At 41.4% G+C, this 23,287-nt stretch overlaps 1 protein-coding gene across 4 annotated transcripts in view; it reads right to left on the reverse strand.

Moving 5' to 3' along the window:
- The window catches only part of LOC118393315 (kinesin-like protein KIF2A), a 36,137-nt gene extending 14,884 nt beyond the window's left edge, over positions 1–21,253 (reverse strand). For 2 of the 4 annotated variants that reach the window (XM_052461618.1, XM_035785883.2), the window contains exons 1-12: positions 20,869–21,253; positions 8,310–8,404; positions 7,345–7,467; positions 6,955–7,009; positions 6,727–6,843; positions 1,582–1,682; positions 1,294–1,389; positions 1,157–1,211; positions 811–973; positions 570–660; positions 291–354; positions 98–189 (exon numbers count right to left, since the gene is read on the reverse strand). In XM_052461618.1, coding sequence (XP_052317578.1) covers positions 98–189; positions 291–354; positions 570–660; positions 811–973; positions 1,157–1,211; positions 1,294–1,389; positions 1,582–1,682; positions 6,727–6,843; positions 6,955–7,009; positions 7,345–7,467; positions 8,310–8,404; positions 20,869–20,929 — 1,113 coding nt within the window. In that variant the 5' untranslated portion in view covers positions 20,930–21,253. Of the gene's footprint in view, positions 1–97; positions 190–290; positions 355–569; positions 661–810; positions 974–1,156; positions 1,212–1,293; positions 1,390–1,581; positions 1,683–6,482; positions 6,535–6,726; positions 6,844–6,954; positions 7,010–7,344; positions 7,468–8,309; positions 8,405–20,868 lie in introns of those variants that run through there. The other 2 variants (XM_035785885.2, XM_052461619.1) reach the window with 2 other exon arrangements.
- Positions 21,254–23,287: the final 2,034 nt, after the last annotated feature.

Here is a 23,287-nt window from a genome sequence, read left to right on the forward strand (position 1 = left end):
GACATAACCACCCACTGGATCAATACACATACCTTCCCATTACAGTCCGGGTCAAACACAAGTTGATGCTCAATAAACAAGTCATTAAATCACTTGCCTTTCCACTGTAGATTTCAAAGAAAGTTGCGTACACCTGAAGTTCTAACTTCCTGTAACAGGGTTTCTTCAACATGACAAACACATCCCGAGCTGAATGAGGACAAAGGGGAAATATAAAGAGTTTTACCATTTTAATATGATCTGAGCAGTACACCACCAAACCTCATAATAGTCCACTAAGAATCACTTGCCTGCTAATGCGTAAATTCCTTTAGAACAATCCTGGTTCTTTCCAGAAAAATCTCCACCCATAGTCTGAAAAACAAAGACCTCAATATTCACAGTTCTGCTCGTAGGTTGGAAGATGAATTTAAAAAATGTCTAGGCCTTTAAGAAATGGAAATGCAACAACGATTGTACACACTGAACTTGGATGTCACTGATGTATGTTATTGTTAATTGAGTGCTGAAATAACTGGCACGAATCAGCAGCCGAGATGAGGAGGCTGGTGTGTGTGTGTCTGGCTCACATGTGTTTTGCCACTACCAGTCTGTCCATAGGCGAAGCACGTGGCCATGCCCTTCTCAAAGATAGTCTCCACCAGGGGCCTGGCAGTAAACCTGTAAGGGAAACACACACACACACATCCAAGCATCAGTGCATGTGTGTAAACACACTGTCTAGCAAAACACACACTTGAACACACACACACACACACACACACACACACACACACACACACACACACACACACACACACTCTGTCTGACCTGTAAACCATTTCATTGGTGGTGCTGTCATCGAAAGCGTAGTCGAAGCGGAAGGTCTGGTTCTCCAGGTAGCGTGTCAGGTCCACCTTCTGCTTGGGCTCATGGACCATCACCACATCCTTACTGGGGATGGTGATCACATCCAGGTCCCGTATGGTCAGCTCTGGAACACACACGGCCATGTTAACGAAAGGATACAAAGAAGATAGTTTCCCTGAGCGCGGGCCATAAGGAAATACCTGAAAATGACAGATTCGGACCGTCCAAAGGCTCATTGTAGGGAAACTCATGATCCGTTCCTCATCTATGATTGAAGGCTCTGTTTGATGAAGGTAGTCCTCCTTACCTTTCTTGTTGAGTGGACGTTTCCTCACACAAACACATATTCTGTGCTCTTCAATCTGACAAAATAAAAACAAATTGATAAGGCCGTTGTGGGTTATCCTCTATTTGGACAGAGAGAGCAGTGTCGTCTGTACCCACCAGGTCTGCGGTGGACAGCGGCCGGTAGTCCAGGCTGGCACGGAAGTCTCTGATCATATACAGGATCTCATAGTTCGGGACGGTGGTGTCCACCTCCTGAGACGGAAAGAGTTAAGATACTGTTCAATGTATGCATTCATTCATTTTTCGAGTAACCACAAAAGACAATGTTTTCAACGACTAACGTGGCTATAGAGGTTAAATAAGTGAGCCAATTCTCTCATTTTATAAAATAAAAAAGGTATTCGAGAAGATATGGAGGGAGGGGGTCAGAGGATTCCCCTGTACCTGTGCTTTCTTCTCTCTCAGCTCCTGTTGTTGTATCCGTCGTCTCTCCCTCTTCTCCTGCAGTTTCTCCACTTCCTTCACACAGTTGGACTTCCTCCTCGCTGCCACAGAGGAACAAAAAACACAGGCAGAAGGAACAGGAAAGGCCGTCACAAATGCTGCCTTTCACAGAACATACACACCCTCAGCCTATCTGAAAGGGATCTCTTCCTCTCGCCATCTTCTGGCGTTTCCCTTAACTCTAGGGCTGTTCAGACAGAGTGGTGTCTGGCTGGGGGACTGGGCCTAGCTAGCACCCAGGGGGACAGCAGCTCTACACACATGGCCTCCAGCTCTCAAAGTCTGCATCTCTAAAGGGCTTTATGACAGATCCTGCAGCTCCCTGCTAACAATTCACATTACTATACTATTACACTAGTACAGGGCTCTTCTTGACTGACAAACCACTGATAGAACAACAGTCAAATCACTGCTTCTTGACTGGGGAAAGCTGAGACATGAGTACATAGGGGACTTTCATTCTAGGTTCCTCAAAAGTTCAATAAATCCCCCCCTCACATTAGTTTGACTCTGAAACGCACAGAAACACCCAATATGATTATTAGAACATAGAAACCCAAGTCATCACTTGAACACCCACATCGGATTAAGAAAAGAGGGCAGTATAAAATGAGGGTCAGTAATCCCTTCTGATTCCACCAGACCCAAAGATATCCGGCTGAGCACCACTGCAACCATTACTCCAGCATACAGCCCATCCGAACGCCTGCAGGCTTGTCATTCAAAGCAGAGAGCAAAGATGAATAATCTGCAGTAATCTGGGGGAGCAGGGCCAGGTCAGAGACAGGCTAGGCAGGCCGGCGGGAACGGGATTGAGAGAGCGCCATGAGATTGTCTTTGTCTCTGATTCCACTGGTGGTAGCAGATAACCACACAAAGGGGGAGTGGAAGGAAATTCAAAATACAATTGTTTCTGCTCGGACCTACTGAGGGAAAACTGCAGTGTCAAAGGCTACTGTGTGTGTTCGTGTGCAGTGTATTCGGAAGGTATTCAGACCCCTTGACTTTTCCCACATTTTGTTACAGCCTTATTCTAAAATGGATGAAATAGTTTCTCCCTCATCAATCTACACACAAAAGCCCATAATGACGAAGCAAAAAGAGGGTTTTAGAACGATTTGCAAAAGTATTCAGACTCTTTGCTATGAGACTTGAAATTGAGCTCAGGTACATCCTGTTTCCATTGATCATCATTGAGATGTTTCTACAACTTGATTGGAGTCCACCTGTGGTAACTTCAATTGATTGGACATGATTTGGAAAGGCACACACCTGTCTATATAAAAAGGTCCCACCCATTGACAGTGCATGTCAGAGCAAAAACCAAGCCATGAGGTCGAAGGAATTGTCCGTAGAGCTCCAAGAAAGGATTGTATCGATATCCCATGATGACAAAGTAACAACAGTTTATTTTTTTTGCAAATGTATTAAAAATAAAAAGCTGAAATATCACATTTACATAAGTATTCAAACGCTTTATAAAGTATTTTGTAGAAGCACCTTTGGCAGTGATTACAGCCTCAAGTCTTCTTGGGTATGACGCTGTAAGCTTGGCACACCTGTATTTGTAGAGTTTCTCCCATTCCTCTCTGCAGATCTTCTCAAGCGCTGTCAGGTTGGATGGGGAGCGTTGGTACACCGCTATTTTCTACCCTAAAGGCCTTTTTGGTGGAGTGCTGCATAGATGGTTGTCCTTCTGTAAGGTTCTCCCATCTCTACAGAGGAACTCTGGAGCTCCTTCAGAGTTAACATCAGGTTCTTGGTCACGTCTCTGACCAAGTCCCTTCTCCCCTGATTGCTCAGTTTGGCCAGGCGGCCAGCTCTAAGAAGAGTTTTGGTGGTTCTAAATTTCTTCCATTTAAGAATGATGGGAGGCCACTGTGTTCTTGGAGACCTTTAAATGGGGATCTTACATTTTTTTTCATACTCTTCCCCAGATCTATGCCTCGGCACAATCCTGTCTAGGGCCCCTACAGACAATTCCTTCGACCTCATGGCTTGGTTTTTGCTTTGACATGCACAGTCAACGGGGGGGACCTTATATAGACAGGTGTGTGCCTTTCCAAATCATGTCCATTCAATTGAATTTACCACAGGTGTAATCCAATTGTAGAAAGTTGTAGAAACATCTCAAGGATGATCAATGGAAACAGGATGTACCTGAGCTCAATTGTGAGTCTCATAGCAAAGGCTCTGAATTATTTGTAATACATTTTCCCAAAATTTAACAAACTGTTTTTGATTTGTCATTATGGGGTATTGTGTGTAGATTGATGAGGAAAAATATGTATTTAATCAATTTTAGAATACGGCTGTAACGTAACAAAATGTGGAAAAGGACAAGGTCTGAATACTTTCCCAATGCACTGTATGTACAGTACCAGTCAAACGTTTGGACACACCTACTCATTCAAGGGTTTGTCTTTATTTTTTAATATTTTATACATTGTAGAATAATAGTGAAGACATCAAAACTAGAATGCCAAGAGTGTGCAAAGCTGTCAAGGTTGTGGCTGCTTTGAAGAATATCAAATATATTAAGATTTGTTTAACACTATTTTGGATACTACATGATTCCATATGTAGTTTGATGTCTTCACTTTTATTCCTCAATGTAGAAAATAGTAAATAAAGAAAAACCTTTGAATGAGTAGGTGTCCAAACCTTTGACTGGTACTGTACATACAATGCCTTCAGAGAGTACACACCCCTTCGCTTTTCCCACATTTTGTTGTGTTAAAGAATTAATTTTAAATTGTTTAATTTAAACGTGTCAATGGCCTACACACAAAACCCCATAATGGCCGTGTTTATATATTTAGAAAAATAAAATGTCAAAAATGTATTAATTCATTAATTAAATGCCAAAATGTCTTAAGTCATTAAGTATTCAACCCCTTTGTTATGGCAAGCCTAAATAAGCTCAGGAGTAAAAATGTGCTTAACAAGTCACATAAGTTGCATGGACTCATTCTGTGTGCAATAATAGTGTTCGACATGATTTTTGAAGGACTACCGCATCGTTGTACCCCACACATACAGATCATTTTAAGGTCCCTCAGTCGAGCAGTGAATTTCAAACACAGATTCAACCAAAGGCCAGGGAGGTTTCCGATGCCTAGCAAAGGTGCACCTATTGGTAGGTGAGGCCAATGGTGACTTTAAGACAACTACAGTTTAAAGGCCGTGATAGTTTTCTCCTGAGGATGGAGCAACAACATTGTAGTTACTCTACAATACTAAAATCAAGTGAAAAGGAAGAATTAAAAAAATATTACAAAAATACACCAAAAAAAAAAAGTGTCAAAGAATGTAGCTTTATATCCTGAATACAACGCATTATGTTTGGTGCAAACCCAACACATCACTGATTACCACTCTCGTTATTGGGTATGCTTATCATATGCAAAGACTAGGGTTTTTTAGGATAAAAAGGGAATAGAGCTAAGCACAGGCAAAAGCCTAGATAAAAACCTGGTGTTCAGACTGCCTGCCAACAGACACTGGAAACAAATCCAGCCTTCAGCAGGACAGTAACCTAAAACACTCGGCCAAATATACATTGGAGTTGCTTACCAAAACGACATAGAATGTTCCTGAGTGGCCTAGTTATAGTGATTCTAACATGTATTGCCTCGAATCAAATCAAATTTTATTTGTCACATACACATGGTTAGCAGATGTTAATGCGAGTGTAGCGAAATGCTTGTGCTTCTAGTTCCGATAATGCAGTAATAACCAACAAGTAATCTAACTAAAAATTCCAAAACTACTGTCTTATACACAGTGTAAGGGGATAAAGAATATGTACATAAAGATATATGAATGAGTGATGGTACAGAGCAACATAGGCAAGATACAGTAGATGGTATTGAGTACAGTATATATACAGTATATACATATGAGATGAGAATGTAAACAAAGTAGCATAGTTTAAGTGGCTAGTGATACATGTATTACATAAGGATGCAGTAGATGATATAGAGTACAGTATATACGTATGCATATGAGATGAATAATGTAGGGTATGTAAACATATTAGGTAACATTGTTTAAAGTGGCTAGTGATATTTTACATCATTTCCCATCAATTCCCATTATTAAAGTAGCTGGAGTTGAGTCAGTGTGTTGGCAGCAGCCACTCAATGTTAGTGGTGGCTGTTTAACAGTCTGATGGCCTTGAGATAGAAGCTGTTTTTCAGTCTCTCGGTCCCAGCTTTGATGCACCTGTACTGACCTCGCCTTCAGGGGTGTGAATAAATTAGATATCTGTATTTAATTTTCAATACATTTGCAAACATATCTAAAAACATGTTGTTTTCTCCTTGCCATTATATAGTACTGTGTGTCTAGATGGGTGAGAAAAAAAATATTGAATTACATTTTTAATTCAGGCTGTAACAACAAAATGTGAAATAAATCCTTTCTGAAGGCACTGTATGTATCAGTGGAGGCTGCTGAGGGGAGGACGACTCATAATAATGGCTGGAACAAAGCAAATGGAATGGCAACAAACCATGTATGTGATACCATTCCACTCCAGCCATTACCACGAGCCCGTGAGTGTGAGTGTGAGTGTGAGAGTGAGTGAGTGAGTGAGTGAGAGAGAGACTCAGTGGAATTTAAAAGGGGACCATAGCAGCGCTATAATCAGTGTTTTCTGCTGTAAATCCAGAAAGCCTGTCTGCTGGCTGAATTACATTTATACTTTCCTATTACAGCTTTGAATATAGCGGAAGCCTTTAAGGTGAGTAATAATCACAAACTACAGGTTCTTCAGAGGCAAGCGGAAGGGTTCCACGACAACATAAACCATTGGGGTTGGGAGAGTTGATACATACAAAGCTGTCCAAACTCCTTTCTTGTCAGATGATGCATTGACGCTTCTGCGATACACATATGATCAACAAAACTTAGAAATTCAGGAACATCAAGTATTTTGGTAAAATTCTATAACATACACACATGACACATGAAATAACAAAAAAAGTCCCAGTGCTTGTTTAAGAAGGTGAAAACGAAGAGGGTGAGGGTGAAATAACTCAAAATGTAAATCCTCCATAAATAGATGTAGGTAGTTCCTACCGTTAGCTAGCTGTTGGGCTGTCTGGGCCTGGGTGGGCTGGGCTGGCTGCTGGACAGGGGGAGGGGGAGCAGGCTCTAGTTGCTGGGGCTGAGCTGGTCTGGCCCTGGTCGACACCACTGTGGAACCCAGCACAACAACAGAGGTCAGAGGTTAGAGTTATATTATACACATCAAACATGGCACCCAAGACAAATAAAAGAAAAACTGTCAATGGTCACTCAGAACACCTCTGTTATCCCTGGACGGAGTGTCATTCTTAGTGGGTGCTATTGTTCGTCGGTTCTACAAAAGAAAAAAGATGGGAGGTAAGATAAACACTTAGACAAAAATAATTGAAGTACATGAGGATTAAACAGTAGTCAGGGCTTACGAGAGAGATTTCACCGAGCTTGCTAGAACACAAGCCTGAAGAGTTGAACACTTCTAACTCACATGACTGCAAAATAAGGGTTATAAAAATTGACAAATACTGAGAATCAGAATACTTCTTATTACTGGAGCATCCATTGTTCTGTTCAGTGGTTCTTCTGCCACTGAGGACACTCACTGCACAAGCAGACTTCATGGTTATACTAGCAGTCCATAACAGAAAACAAAAAAACAAAAACTGAGCTCACCTTGGGGATCTTGTTGACCTTCACAGAGGTCGGTGTTGGTGGAGGCGGGGTCTCTGGGCTGGGGGCAGTCTCCTCTTCTGGGGCCACGTCTGGGTTTAGTGCAAATATACTCTCCAAGTCAATCTGGACGGAGAGAAGAGTGTGTTACTGTAATTGTAGATAACTGATACAGTCATTTCTCAACATTTCCACTAGTCTGTTCTCTTTACCCTTCTGGTGTGTGTGCGTGTCTGTCTGTGGGGTGTGGCAATGAAAGTGTGGACTGTCAATGTCTCCTAATGGTCATTACCACACCTTCTAACAGAAAATTGTACCAATGTCACTGGAACTTCCTGCGGAGTCCACCACCAGTTGGTTTCACCCTTTTTAATTATCCTTCGAGCCATATTCTTCAATGTCAATATTCAGCAGGAGAATTAACACAATATACTTTACATATCATACCACGGTACTACTTGGCTGAAAGGACAAAATAGAGTATGCATTGTTTCTCTGTAATGCACAGAAATAACCAACAGCTACGAAGTTCATTCTTCCACTCTGTTTGAGCTGCTTTTGAAAGCAAAAGTCCAACTGAAAGCATTACAGGCATTGTTTAATTCAATTTTTCATAATAGCATGTTAGGAGGACTGATGGTTTGGTTAGCTGAGCTAGAAAGTGAAGAATGTGCCCATGTTACAGTGTATAGAGGGCAGGGAGGCACATCTGTGTAGCTCAGAGGAGCAGAGCAGTTAGAAAAGAAACATCTGTATTCAACAGCAAAGCTCAGGAAATATGACTGCTGTAAGGATTTCTGAACTCATGTATATTCAGGGCAGAGAGTGTTGTCTGGCGGAACTGTAGAACATGCAGGAAGACTGATCTCCAAAGCTCTACAATGTCTTCAGATGCATTATTCATAGAGCTCATTGCCTAAGAGCTGAGTGGATGCCAGCTGTGCGAGCCCCTAGCTAGGCTTCTTTACCTCTTTCCCTTTTGTGTCTCCATTTTCTATCCACTCCACGGTGACGCTCTCATTGTCTTCATTCAACGATGTGACCATGGCTTGGTGTATTCGTCCTGTAACAGAAAGCACGTGTGGTTGGTCATTATCTAAGGTCATTTCCACGTAAAATGATCCATGAGCACCAACATCTGAGGTTCATAGGTGCATGTCAAATTGGGTGTCTATTTTTCAGAAATTAAAGGTATATATACATTTTTCAACCCTTTTCCATCATAAAAAATTAAATAAACAAAGGCTTTGATTTCTGGTCAAACAGATATCAGAAAAGTCTTAAAAGTTATTAGAAATACATCAACAGACAATGTTGAAGAAGCCTGCCAACTAATATCAACACTCATATTTTGTTTTCAGTAAGTTTAATAAACATTGCCCTGTGCTTTGAAATTCTTTTCAAATTCCTAAAACTTCTTTGGGCTAGGGGGCAGTATTTTGACAAGCGTTTTGACAACAAACGTGCCCAAAGTAAACTGCCTGTTACTCAGGCCCAGATGCTAGGATATGCATATAATTGGTAGAGTTGGATAGAAAACACTCTGAAGTTTCTAAAACTGTTAAAATAATGTCCGTGAGTATAACATAACTGATATGGCAGGCGACAACCCAAGGAAAATCCATCCAGGTAATGGGATTGTTTTTATGTGAGTGGTTTTCCATTGAAAGCCTATTGACTATATAGGGGTTTAGCCCAGATTGCAGTTCATATGGCTTCCACTAGATGTCAACAGTCTTTACACATGGTTTCAGGCTTGTTTTTTGAAAAACAACAAAGTGGTCTATGGAATCATGCAGTATTGGTTTGGGCGCGTGACTGTGCACGCTCTTCGTTCTTTTTCCTTTCTATTGAATATGCTATTGTCCTGTTGAAATATGATAAATTATTTAGATAATTGACAACCTGAGGATGAATTATAAACACCATTTGACATGGTTCGACAAACTTTACCGGAACTATTAGGATGTATTTGTCTGCATGTTTTGACCGCCTATAAGCCAGTGGATTACTGAACAAAACGCACCAACAAAACTGAGTTTTTGGGTTATAAGGAGGGACTTTATCGAACAAAACAACCATTTATTGTGTAGCTGGGACACTTTGGATTGCCAACAGAGGAAGATCTTCAAAGGTAAGCGATTTATTTTATCGCTATTTCTGACTTTCGTGACGCCTCTGCTTGGTTGGAAAATGTTTGTATGCTTTTGTAAGCGGGGCGCGGTCCTCAGATAATCGCATGGTATGCTTTCGCCAGTAAATCCTTTTTGAAACCTGACAAATTGGCTGGATTAACAAGTTAATCTTTTAACCGATGAATAACTTGTTTTTTTATGAATGTTTATTATTACTACTATCTTTGTAATTTGGCGCTCTACATTTTCACTGGATGTTGTCGAGGTGTGTCGCTAGCGGCAAGCCTAGCCCAAGGTTAACAAAAACCCACATAGCTTTAAGATATTTTCTAATTTCTCTCCCTCGTGGAGGAAAATGAAAGTTCACAGAAGTAACAAGTTATCCTAATTAGTTATGTTTTTACTGATATCAATTTTGTTTATGATTTATTAAGTGATTAAAACAAATGTCACTGAATTTACCCTATTGTTTTTACACTGTACTCAAACTTGTGAACCATAGACATCTATGATTGGTTCAGATTTGGTCTGGTCCAACCAAAACTGGTCTTGTTTGGGGGCAGAGGTCATTAAAAAAATAGCCAGTGTGTAGAATAATACACAAATATGCAAAGAAGGATATTGCATATTTATATACGTGTACCTATTTAGGATACATCACCATGAAGAGAATGACAATCATATCCATAATTATGCATTTTTGTTTAGTATAGATCAGGGACCATGATGAAATCAGTCACCCTTTCCCTGTCCTCCCTCCCAGCTGCTGGTCTAAATACACACAACACAGGCAGCATGAGCTTAGCCTGCTCCATAATCACCAGCAAGCTTACTGCTCCCTCCACCATGTCTTTGTGAGGGCCTAACCCTGGTCCCTGACACAAACATTCCCTGCTCACTCTGTTCGGGACGACATGTTCCGGTATTTATTATTTAGAGCCCTGAGCTCTATGACGCTCTAAGTCTTCTGACTGTTCTCTGGTGGGTTCTACCCGTGCAATGATTCTACTTCAGCACAAGCACAGTGTAGGCTAAATAAACGACTCAGTAAGAGAATAAGGAAACCCTTTGGCTGACTATCATTGCGAAGATTTGAGTTGACTCTCATATCAATGGCACGCGAGACCCATAGGTAGTAAGTAGCAAGTGTCAGTGATGTAAAACAGCCTACATCCCACTGGCTGAGAGGAGGCAAGTCAAATGTGGAACACGTGGTCAGATGTCTGTGTAATAAGACCGTAGGAAGTTATGCACGTCAGTTCACCATCATGTCTTGCCCTCCGCAACTGGATCCTGAACTTTCTGACGGGAAGTTCCCAGGTGGTGAGGGTAGGCAACAGCACAATACGGAGGCGTCTCAGGGGTGCGTGCTTCGTCCCCACCTGTACTTCCTGTTCACGTACAACTGCGTGGCCGCGCGCGACTCCTACACCATCATTAAGTTGACCGACGACACGACGGTGGTAGGCCTGATCACCGACGACAATGAGACAGCCTATAGGGAGGAAGGAGACCTCTCCCTCAAAATCATCAAGACAAAGGAGCTGATCGTGGACTACAGGAAACGGAGGGCCGAGGGGACTGTTGTGAATGGGGCTGTAGTGGAGCGTGTCTCGAGCTTCAAGTTCCTTGGAGTCACCATCACTAAGGACTAGAGGTCAACCGATTAATCGAAATGGACGATTAATTATGGCCGTTTTCACGTTTTCATATTCTTTGCGGATTTGTTTTTTTCACCTTTATTTAATCTTTATTTAACTAGACAAGTCAGTTAAGAACACATTCTTATTTTCAATGATGGCCTAGGCCTCGTTCAGGGGGAGAAAGACAGATTTTCACCTTGTCAGCTCGGGGGATCCAATCTTGCAACCTTACAGTTAACTAGTCCAACGCAATAACGACCTGCCTCTCGTTGCACTCCACAAGGAGACTGCCTGTTACGCAAATGCAGTAAGCCAAGGCAAGTTGCTAGCTAGCATTAAACTTACCTCATAAAAAAACAATCAATCATAATCACTAGTTAACCCCACATGGTTGATGATATTACTAGATATTATCTAGTGTGTCCTGTGTTGCATATAATCTGACTGAGCATACAAGCATACAAGTATCTAAATATCTGACTGAGCGGTGGGGTAGGGAGAAGCAGGCGCGTAAACATTCATTCAAACAGCATTTTCGTGCGTTTTGCCAGCAGCTCTTCGTTGTGCGTCAAGCATTGCGCTGTTTATGACTTCAAACCTATCAACTCCCGAGATGAGGCTGGTGTGACCGAAGTGAAATGACTGGCTAGTTAGCGCACGCTAATAGCGTTTCAAACTTCACTCGCTCTGAGCCTTGGGGTGGTTGTTTCCCTTGCTCTGCATGGGTAACGCTGCTTCGATGTGGTGGCTGTTGTCGTTGTGTTGCTGGTTCGAGCGAGGAGAGGGACGGAAGCTATACTGTTACACTGGCAATACTAAAGTGCCTATAAGAACATCCAATAGTCAAAGCTTAACCTGTTAATCCTACCCCCTACTTTTTCGAACATTCTGTTAAAAATCGCACAACATTTCAGCGCCCTGCTACTCATGCCAGGAATATAGTATATGCATATGATTAGTATGTGTGGATAGAAAACACTCAGACGTTTATAAAACTGGTTAAATCAAGGCTGTGACTATAACAGAACGTGCGTTTCATCGAAAAGCGCAGGAAAATCTGATCACTGAAAATGGAAATATATATCCATGCGCGACTTGAACCCATTGATAAAGGTGAACCACATTTAATGGGGCTGAGGTTGCAATACCTACAGCTTCAACACGTTGTCTAGAGTCTTGTCATTTGCCTAGGCTTTGTTTCTTGGTCAAACAGACGCAAGGCAACGCATTTCCTCCCGGATATTTTGGTTGAGAATTACCCGGACATTTTTTCCAGACGGACAGCTAAAGAATATACTTTGCCTCGTGATCAATTTGATCGCTTATTAACGTTTAATAATACCCAAAGTTGCATTGCAAAAGTATTTCGAAGTGTTTTGTGAAAGTTTATCGTCAACTTTTTTAATAAAAAAAAATGACGTTACAAGACGCTGTTTTTTTCCGTTTATCACAGTCTTCATAGATCGATATCTAGGCTATATATGGACCGATTTAATCGAAAAAAAGACCCAATAGTGATTATGGGACATCTAGGAGTGCCAACAAAGAAGATGGTCAAAGGTAATGAATGTTTTATATTTTATTTGTGCGGTTTGTGTAGCGACGACTATGCTAATTATTTTGTTTACGTCCCCTGCGGGTCTTTTGGGGTGTTACATGCTATCAGATAATAGCTTCTCATGCTTTCGCCGAAAAGCATTTTAAAAATCTGACTTGTTGCCTGGATTCACAACGAGTGTAGCTTTAATTCAATACCCTGCATGTGTATTTTAATGAACGTTTGAGTTTTAACTAATACTATTAGCATTTAGCGTAGCGCATTTGCATTTCCAGAGCTCTAGATGGGACGCCTGCGTGCCAAGAGGTTAATGAAATACAAATGGTATAGAGGGAAATAGTCCTATAATATCTACAACCTAAAACTTCTTACCTGGGAATATTGAAGACTCATGTTAAAAGGAACCACCAGCTTTCATATGTTCTCATGTTCTGAGCAAGGAACTGAAACGTTAGCTTTCTTACATTTTACGTAGTTTCTCCAACACTTTTTGCATTATTTAAACCAAATTGAACATGTTTCATTATTTATTTGAGGCTAAATTGAATTTGATGTATTATGTTAAGTTTAAATAAGTGTTCATTCAGTATTGCTGTAATTGTCATTATTACAAATACATTTTTATTGAAAAATTTAAATAAAAAAATAAAATAAAAATGTAAATGGCCGATTAATCGCTATCGGCTTTTTTGGTCCTCCAATAAATCGATATCAGTATCGGCGTTGAAAAATCATAATCGGTCGACCTATACTAAGGACCTATCATGGTCCATACACACCAAAACAGTTGTGAAGAGGGCACAATGCCTCTTCCCCCTCAATATTCTGAAAATATTTGGTATGGGCCCTCAGCTCCTCAAAATGTTCTACAGCTGCACCATTAAGAGCATCTTAACTGGCTGCATCGTCGCTTGATATGGCAACTGCCTGGCATCCGTCCGCGATGTGCTACAGAGGGTAGTGCGTACAACCCAGTACATCACTGGGGCTGGGCTCCCTGCCATCAAGGACCTCTACTTTGACGTCAAGGCTCCCGAGTGGCGCAGTGGTCTAAGGCAGTGCATCTCAGTGCTAGAGGAGTCACTACAGACCCTGGTTCGATCCCGGGCTGTATCACAACTGGCCGTGATCGGGAGTCCCATAGGCGGCGCACAATTGACACATCGTCATCCAGGTTAGGGGAGGGTTTAGCCGGGGTAGGCAGTCATTGTAAAATAACAATTAGTTCTTAACTGACTTGCCTAGTTAAATAAAGGTTAAATAAATACCAGGTGGTGTCAGAGGAAGGCCCTCAACATTGTCAAAGACTACAGCCACCCAAGTCATAGACTGTTGTCTCTGCTACCGCACGGCAAAGGGTACCAGAGCGCCAAGTCTGGGACCAAAAGGCTCCTGAACAGCTTCTACCCTCAAGCCATAAGACTGCTGAACAGTTAATCAAGTGAAAACCTGGACTATTTGCATTTGCCTTTTATTTTTTGCACTGGTCTATGAATACTCACTGGACTCTACCCACACATACTACACTGACACTCCAACACACACACAAATGCATATTGATGCCACACATATATACTTTCAAACTACATACGCTGCTGCTACTCTGTTTATTATCTATCCTGATTGCCAGGTCACATTTACCCCTAACTACATGCACAAATTACCTCATACCCTGACTCGGTACCAGTGCTCTTTGTACAGTGCTGTGGAAAAGTACTTGCTCTCTTCTTGATTTCTTATTATTTTGCACATTTGTCACACTTAAATGTTTCAGATCACATTTTTATATTACACAAAGATAACCCAAGTAAACACAAAATGCAGTTGAAGTGATCATTTTATTTATTAAGGGAAAAAGCTATCCAAACCTTCATGGCCCTGTGTGACAATGTAATTGCCCCCTTGTTAAATCATGAATTTACTGTGGTTAATCACAATTTTGGAAAGCTGAGTTCAATTTCACTAGCCACACCCAGGCCTGATTACTGCCAGACCTGTTGAATCAAGAAATCACTTAAATAGAACCTGTCTGACAAAGTGAAGTAGGCCAAAAGATCTCAAAAAGCAAGAAATTCAGGAACAGATGAGAAACAAAGTAATTGACATCTATCAGTCTGGAAATGGTTACAAAGCCATTTCTAAAGCTTTGGGACTCCAGAGAACCACAGTGAGAGCCTTTGTCCACCACTGCTGACCATGAACCAACTGATGGCTCGTCTCACATCTTGATGATCCCCAAGACTTTTGGGAAAATATTCTGTGGACTGACGAGACAAAAGTTGAACTTTTTGGAAGGTGTGCGTCTCGTGACATCTGGCGTAAAAGTAACACAGCATTTCAGAAAAAGAACATCATACCATCTGTCAAATATGGTGATGGTAGTGTGATGGTCTGGGGCTGCTTTAGGACCTGGACGACTTGCTGTGATTGATGGAAGCATGAATTCTGCTCTCTAACAAAAAATCCCGAAGGAGAATGTCCGGCCATCAGTCCATGACCTCAAGCTGAACCGCACTTGGGTTCTGCAGCAGGACAATGATCCAAAACACACCAGCAAGTGCACCTCTGAATGGCTTAAAAAAAACTAAATGAAGGTTTTGGAGTGGCCTAGTCAAAGTCCGGACTTGAATCCGATTGAGATGCTGTGGCGTGACCTTAAAAAAGCAGTTCATGCTCGAAAATCATCCTGCAAAGAAGAGTGGGCCAAAATTCCTCCACAGCGATGTGAAAGACTCATTGCCAGTTATCGCAAACACTTGATTGCAGTTGTTGCTGCCGAGGGTGGCACAACCAGTTATTAGGTTTAGGGGGCAATTACTTTTTCACATAGGGCCATGAAGGTTTGGATAGCTTTTATCCCTTGAATAAAATCGTCACAACTGCATGTTGTGTTTACTTGGGTTATCTTTGTGTAATAATTACATTTGTTTGATGATCTGAAACATTAACGTGTGACAAATATGCAAAAAAAATAAGAAATCAGGAAGGGGGCAAATACTTTTTCACAGCCTCGTTATTTGTATTCGTACTTTTTAACTAAGCATTTCACAGTAAAGTCCACACCTGTGTTATTCGGCGCATGTGACAAATAAAATGTGATATCTGCTCTAGACAAACTTCTGGTCAAGAGGGATTAGGTCCAACTTTACACACAACAATTGGTGTGTTTCTATGTAGCCTGAATGCCATGGTGTAACTGTATTACTTCCGTCCCTTTCCTTGTCCCAACCTGGGCTTGAACCAGGGACCCTCTGGACACATCAACCTGCCTCCCATGAAGCATCATTACCTATTTCTCCACAAAAGACAACGCCCTTGCAGAGCAAGGTAAACAACTACTTCAAGGTCTCAGAGCGAGTGACGTCACTGATTGTAAAATTACTAGCTAGCCAATTCACACCGGTTACATTGACATGCAGTCTTGATTTTCTTAGCCCCTGTTAGTTAGTGTCTTGCTACATAGACTGTGTGTGTGGGATTCTGACAGCTGTGTCTCCAGAAATCTGTACGGTAGAGCTGGACCAGAGCCAGGTAGCAGGCTGTTAAATCCCATGGTGGATCATCAGGGTGGTTGCCAAGCTACCCTGGCAACAAAAGGCGAGACTGGACACCCGACCTCAGACAGACAGCGTTATATTAAGAGAAGGGACACATGAAAGGTGACAGAGCCCAGTTTTCAGGAGGATTTGACGAGGACACACACCTTAGGAACAGAAACCACCAACTCGCCCTGATTGAAGGGAGCATGGGCAACAGCCAGCAAGCATATCAAAAGTCTAGTAGTCACTAGTCACAGTGAAACAAGTCCACATTGACCAGACTACTAGTGGATATAGGCTGTCTTGCTGGGAGAACATACCAAAGATTGAGTGACAAAAAGTTGGCATGCTATAGGGTCATTGCATTTGATTTCAAATCAGTTTGACCGCACCCCTTTTGATTTGAATGAAACTTTCTATACATATTTTGCCTGAAATTGACTTTTCAGACCTGAATGAGGGTATGAATACATCCAGTTAATCATGTTCAGCTGTAGACATGTCAACATACCGTTGAATGGTACCCTGTCCCTGTGCACTGACTGCAGTGCCATACTCTGGCTCTTAGTTCTATTCCAAAGGTCATTAACTGACAACACAGGGCTGAAGGATGTAAATTGCATCTGCTTGCTTTGTTGCAAGTTGCAACAGTACATTGGCTAAGTTTGACCTTGGGTCTCTACTCTACTTCAGCCATAAGGTCAACAGACACAGCAGAGCCTCCCAGGGCATGATGATGACAGAGACAGAACCCCAGGTAAGCTGCAAAGGGCACAGTGTCACATTCAGAAAGAACCTCAGTCACTGACTTGGGGGAACAAATCATAGGGGAACGGTTTACCCTAAATACTGTGGGGTGAAAATGTGACAAACAGCCTACACCATGTTCGCCGCGAATGGAGCATGCGGTCCACCCTACACCACCAGCTCTAAGAACACACCTGGAAGCTGGTTGCATCATGCAGAGAGGCCAGTCTAACCTGTTACAGTGTAGTCTATGGACTCGTATATCCATATTTTCAGTTCTTTCAATTAGATGATACAATGCAGCTGGCTCTCGAACTTCGCTTCTGCCGAGTCCATAGGGGTGTTGCAGCGATGGGACGAGACTGTAACTAACAATTGGCTCTCACGAAATTGAGGCAAATGTGCAAAAGAATGTATGAAATATCCCTCCTGTTGACCAATCACAGACAAAGGGACTTGGATTTCGGCTTGCCTCGATAAAAAAATATTTGGGCACGAAGAGCTGAAAAAACCCTTGCCGAACACCAGAACCAACAAAAACAAAATATGCTAACTGTTCCAAACTGTTTCAGATGGGAAGCATGCAGGTGCCTTAAAGAGCAGAGATGAGACTGGCTGCATTGTTAACCATGTTTGGCCACTTTAGTGCTGAAACCTGGCTGAGTGGGTGTGTTGACACCACCCATATGTTTAAGGGGGGTTACACTGCTTAGCAGGAGGAACAAAGCCCTGAACACATTAGTTTCACTCCCATAACAAAGACTGTGTCAGAATCTGAATCTGTCATCATGACATCAACGGGGAAGAATTCCACAATCTTTACTTTACTGACTGCTAGGTGCTAAGCATTCCCTTGTTCCAAAATGAGGAATCCATCTACTTTGAAAGACACTGAATGGGGATAATTTCATGCAGAAATGGGTACAATAGAGTAGATAATCCACAATGAAGATTAAATATATCTTATTCCATTGAAAAATGGCCAAAGTTTTTCCTGTCCAGGCTGGGATTAAAATTAATGCTGGTGTCTGATACACCCTGCTCAGTTAAAATACTAGTAGACTGGACTGTAATGTAAACATAATTTAGGAAGGCAAGAAGAGTGAAATGGATAGTCAGCTATCATTATGGCAGGCAAGCCGTATTTTGTGGTTGAGTGTTTAATCTGAGCCTGTTTTCAGATACAGTCCCCTTTAAAATATCCGATCTCAGGCCTTTTTAAAGTGAACTCCGGGATAAAGAAAAGCGAAAGAATTCAACCTCTCTTTGTATTCACATTGCCCTTGCCTTTGAATGAGGACTCAACTCTTTTGCCAGTTCACTTCACCTATTTTGTGGTCAGAGTCCTCTCTACATTCACATTGCTATCTTTAGAAAGGAACCAATAACTTTTTCCCAACATTCACACAATGCATTCTGGATTTTTACAAAATGCAGGAGAAGCCATTCCATCAGATCATGCTATCTAGATATACCTACTTACATTTTGGAAGACAATAGATTGCATTTAGTTAAAAGATTAGACGTAATAATTAGAATACGATAATATTAACATGTAAATATTATTGGTAACAGAATAAATAGCAAAAGATTAAGGCAGATTAAATAATAATAATAATAATAAATAATACAATTGTACACTCAATGTAGGCTACTGTCCCTTTAAGAGATAGAGCAAACCACAAAATCAATGCTATCTGGGATCCTTGGGACATCTAAAACCAAAAACCGAACCCCTACCCCAACCATTTTAAAATATCAACTTCAATGGGGTAACGTCAGAGTTGGGATGTCCCAAGCCGGATAGGAAGGACCTTGATTTTGTACTCTATGTTATGACAAAATATATCTACTCACACTATTCAAACCCAATGATCTAATAAATAGCGTATGAAGCTCTCTTAGCCCAAAGATCACATATGGCAAATAAATCATCTTTACATTGTGTCAGTAGAAAACTCAACACATTTTGGAATTTCTGTGGATCCTTGACAATTAGTTCGGTCCCTTTTGGAGGGGTCTCAGTTCCTTTGGAGTGTTCACACTGCACAAACAATTAAGCGAACTGCACTGAGTTCACAAAAATTGTCTGAAAGTGACCATGTGTGAACACACACTTAGAGCCCATCACTGCCTTGCTAATGGTAGGCCTCATGATCGAGAGGAGATTCCTCCTGGCATATTCCAGAGAGCTGCCTACAACAGATGGGGTGGTTGTTAATAGGTTGAATCGGGCTTCACCAGCCGCCAACCCCCCACGACCACCACAGAGAGGGCAATCCGTACTCACCATGCCACATCAGTCAGCCTGCCTATGGTACGTATGCTAGGCTAGATAAGACACTTCCCATTCAGGCCGGGGGGGCTAGACCTAGCTATGATGCACTCAAGAATAATGCACACCATTATAGATGAACACCAACGTAAACCACAACAGTCTAATTCACAATAAACCGCAACCCTCTTTACCCAGAGTTTGTAGTAATCTGAAGGGATATGGTGGTTCCTGCATGTTGCTGTGCTACACCTCAGAACAGGAGGAGCCTCATGACTCTTTACTCGGTTTTGGCTGCCTGTAATCACCACAGTACAATTGATGGTATGGAGATGCTAGAATGAAGCTGGCATTCAGACAGACAAATCAAAATAACAGCCTCTTTCTCTCCCCTTCCCATGACATCTCAAGCTCATCTTGGTTTCACTGCAAACCTACTCCATGTTATAAGATCAAGTTGGTCTTAATATATAAAACAGCAAGTCTCCTTGTCCTCTGGATTTCACAGAAAAATAATGATTCCACCTGGCTGGTTGTCAATATGATCTTTTTACGACCATTGCTTGCCTACTAGCTAACATCTATATACATGACATGGCGAGACAATCAATAGTACTTGCCCAACAATTAATTAAAAATATCGCCTTATCAGACCATTAACTTACTATTTTCCAGGTGGCTGAACGGTGTTACTACTGTAGATAGAAAGCTAACAATATTGCTTGGCATAGCAAAGAATTTTCGACCAACCTTACGTACACATTGTTGGATTCCTTCATGGAGCAAAACATTGATTTAATTTAATAAATGTAACATTTCTTAAATTCAAACGAACACCCTGCAACTAGAAATGGACGTTTAGAAGACATTCGTTGTCTTCCAAGTCGGCTTCACGTTAGTATTGCCAAGTTAAGGTTGGTCGAAAATAATCTGTGATAGCTAACAGTACACCAAACAGTACCTAACCTGTAACAGCTAAATGTGGAGCCTCACATTACGTTTGCACGTTAGAATCTGCTACTTAGACAAAACCCCGGTTGATTACCGTTATACCCACCAATAGACCTATATGTAACTTAGCTAGTTATGCTAACTATGACACACGGATAGCGAATATTAGTATATATACAATAACTAGCCAGTCATGTACGTACACGCCAAGTAGTTATCTTAACTAACGTTAGCTACGTTAACTAGTAAAGTTCACCAGACTGGCGTTAAAATACCTAGCTACCGTAACCTTTAGTTACATCCGCGGCAAGGCCTTTAGCTAGCAACAAGCTGCTAACTTTAACTAATGTGGTAATTTAGACATAACTAACTACAGCAACCATATCGTTAACCAAGTTAGGCTGCTATAACAACACATGCTAGTTTAATTGATACGCATTCAGATGAGCTAATAGGTTATTAATGTGCATTGGTTGTCTAGTAACGTTGGCTAGCTCGTGAGCTAACGTTAGTTAAAGTTAGGCTAGCTAAATTGACTAACGTTAGCTAGCTACTCAATAAAGCCACCCCAACTTTGCAGCTGCCTCAGTCTCGGCGTCTACGGTTGCTGTGTGTTCACCACAGCAACACAAAAGCTTCCCCAACAACTCCCAGTGAGCGAAATGTATCGAGAACTTACCATCGCTTCTCTTTATTTCAACATATACGCCAACGATGATCTTTCCAAAACTATCCGCCATTCTTCATCAGTGAAGAGAATATTCAGAAAAATACAGCTAGTCTGTTTGTGTTTGAAATATCCAAAATTTTGACCGGGAGAGGAGGAAGCCGACAGCAGCAAGATAGGAAGTGATCAAACTGTGTAACTACGCATGCTCAGAGGTGCCTTGTGTAAGGTGTTGACCAACTTCAGGTTTTCATCCATTCCAAATTCAAATTAGGCCTACTGTACAGGTGAATGGTGACATACGATGAATCACCAACGATTATAGATATACTAACAAAATACATGTCTCTCCGCCCTAACGATGGGAGTCGTTGTACACAAAGCAACAAGTCAGGTTGTCTAGCTCCCGCCTATCCTTTATTTGGATTGGTACATACATCTTAATATTGTTATCTATTTTTGAATATTCGACGAGGGTCGTTGACGTCAACCGCTTGTACAATGGAGAGAGACCCTATCCTACTAGCCGCATGTCATTAATATGCATAGCCATCTCCGATATAAAGAGTTTTTTTCTCAAAGTTGCCGGGAATGCGCTTGTAAATTAAAGAGTCAATCTGTGATTTCTACATCCATTTTTGAACTTTTAAATTCATGATATATAGCCATTGATTCTTGAATAATATTACTTACAAATGCCTCATGATCTTAGTTCAACGGTCTTACCCCATCAGAACCCAAAATATAAGCTTGTAAACAATGTCATTGTAAACAAACACTGTATGTCATGATTAAAAATATCCTTTTGATATCATAGATTTTCAGTCCTTGGCGCATCCATTGCTCTGTCTTTGAATTTGAGTGTTTACATTTCTCCAGCCCCATCCCTCAGCTGTTTACCGAAAAAGTGGTGGGGTGTACGCTTTATTATTGTTTGAACAGCAGATTGCCCCTTTAAACAATCTGTGATGTTGTTGATGTTTGTTGAGCAACAAAATGTATCAATGGTGTTGACATACAGTGACAAGAAAAAGTATGTGAACCCTTTGGGAATACCTGCATTTCTGCATAAATTGATCATAACATTTGATCTGATCATCTAGGTCACAACAATAGACAAACACTGTCTGCTTAACCTAATAACACACAAAACAATTCATATATGTTTTCATGTCTTTATTGAACACACCGTGTAAACAATCACAGTGCAGGGTGGGAAAAGTATGTGAACCCTTGGATTTAATAACTGGTTGACCCTCCTTTGGCAGCAATAACCTCAACCAAAAGTTTTCTGTAGTTGAGGATCAGACCTGCACAACGATCAGAAGGAATTTTGGACCATTCCTCTTTACAAAACTTTTTTAGTTCAGCAATATTTTTGGGATGTCTGGTGTGAACTGCTCGCTTGAGGTCATGCCATAGCATCTCAATCGGGTTGAGGTCAGGACTCTGACTTGCTGCACGTCTGAAGTTTGCAAAAGTGCACCTGGATGTTCTACAGCGCTACTGGCTAAATATTCTGTGGACAGATGAAACTACAGTTGAGTTGTTTGGAAGGAACACACAACACTATCTGTGGATAAAAAAATGCACAGCACAACACCATCAAAACTGTAAAAGTATGGTGGATGAAGCATCATGGTTTGGGGCTGCTTTGCTGTCTCAGCACCTGGACAGCTTGCTATCATCGGCAGAAAAACTAATTCCCAAGTTTATCAAGACATTTTGCAGGAGAATGTTATACTATCTGTTTGCCAATTGAAGCTCAACAGAAGTTGGGTGATGCAACAGGACAACAACCCAAAACACAGAAGTAAATCAACAACAGAATGGCTTCAACAGAAGAAAATACGCCTTCTGGAGTGGCCCATGTTTTTTTGGACAGCAGTGGCTTCTTCCGTGGTGTCCTTCCATGAACACCATTCTTGTTTTGTGTTTTACGTATCGTAGACTCGTCACCAGAGATGTTAGCATGTTCCAGAGATTTCTGCAAGTCTTTAGCTGACACTCTAGGATTCTTCTTAAGCATTCATTGAGCATTCTGCGCTGTGCTCTTGCAGTCATCTTTGCAGGACGCCACTCCTAGGGAGAGTAGCAACGGTGCTGAACTTTCCCCATTTATAGGCAATTGGTCTTACCATGAACTGATGAAAATCAAGGATTTTAGATATACAATTTTTAACCCATTCAAACTTTATGCAAGTTAAGAATTCTTAAACTTACAGTGGGGCAAAAAAGTATTTAGTCAGCCACCAATTGTGCAAGTTCTCCCACTTAAAAAGATGAGAGAGGCCTGTAATTTTCATCATAGGTAGGTCTTCTGAGATCTCTTTTGTTCAAGGCATGGTTCACATCAGGCAATGATTCTTGTGAATAGCAAACTCAAATTCTGTGAGTGTTTTTTATGGGGCAAGACAGCTCTAACCAACAT

This window comes from Oncorhynchus keta, chromosome 14, assembly GCF_023373465.1.
Source record: "Oncorhynchus keta strain PuntledgeMale-10-30-2019 chromosome 14, Oket_V2, whole genome shotgun sequence".
Lineage (NCBI taxonomy): Eukaryota > Metazoa > Chordata > Actinopteri > Salmoniformes > Salmonidae > Oncorhynchus > Oncorhynchus keta.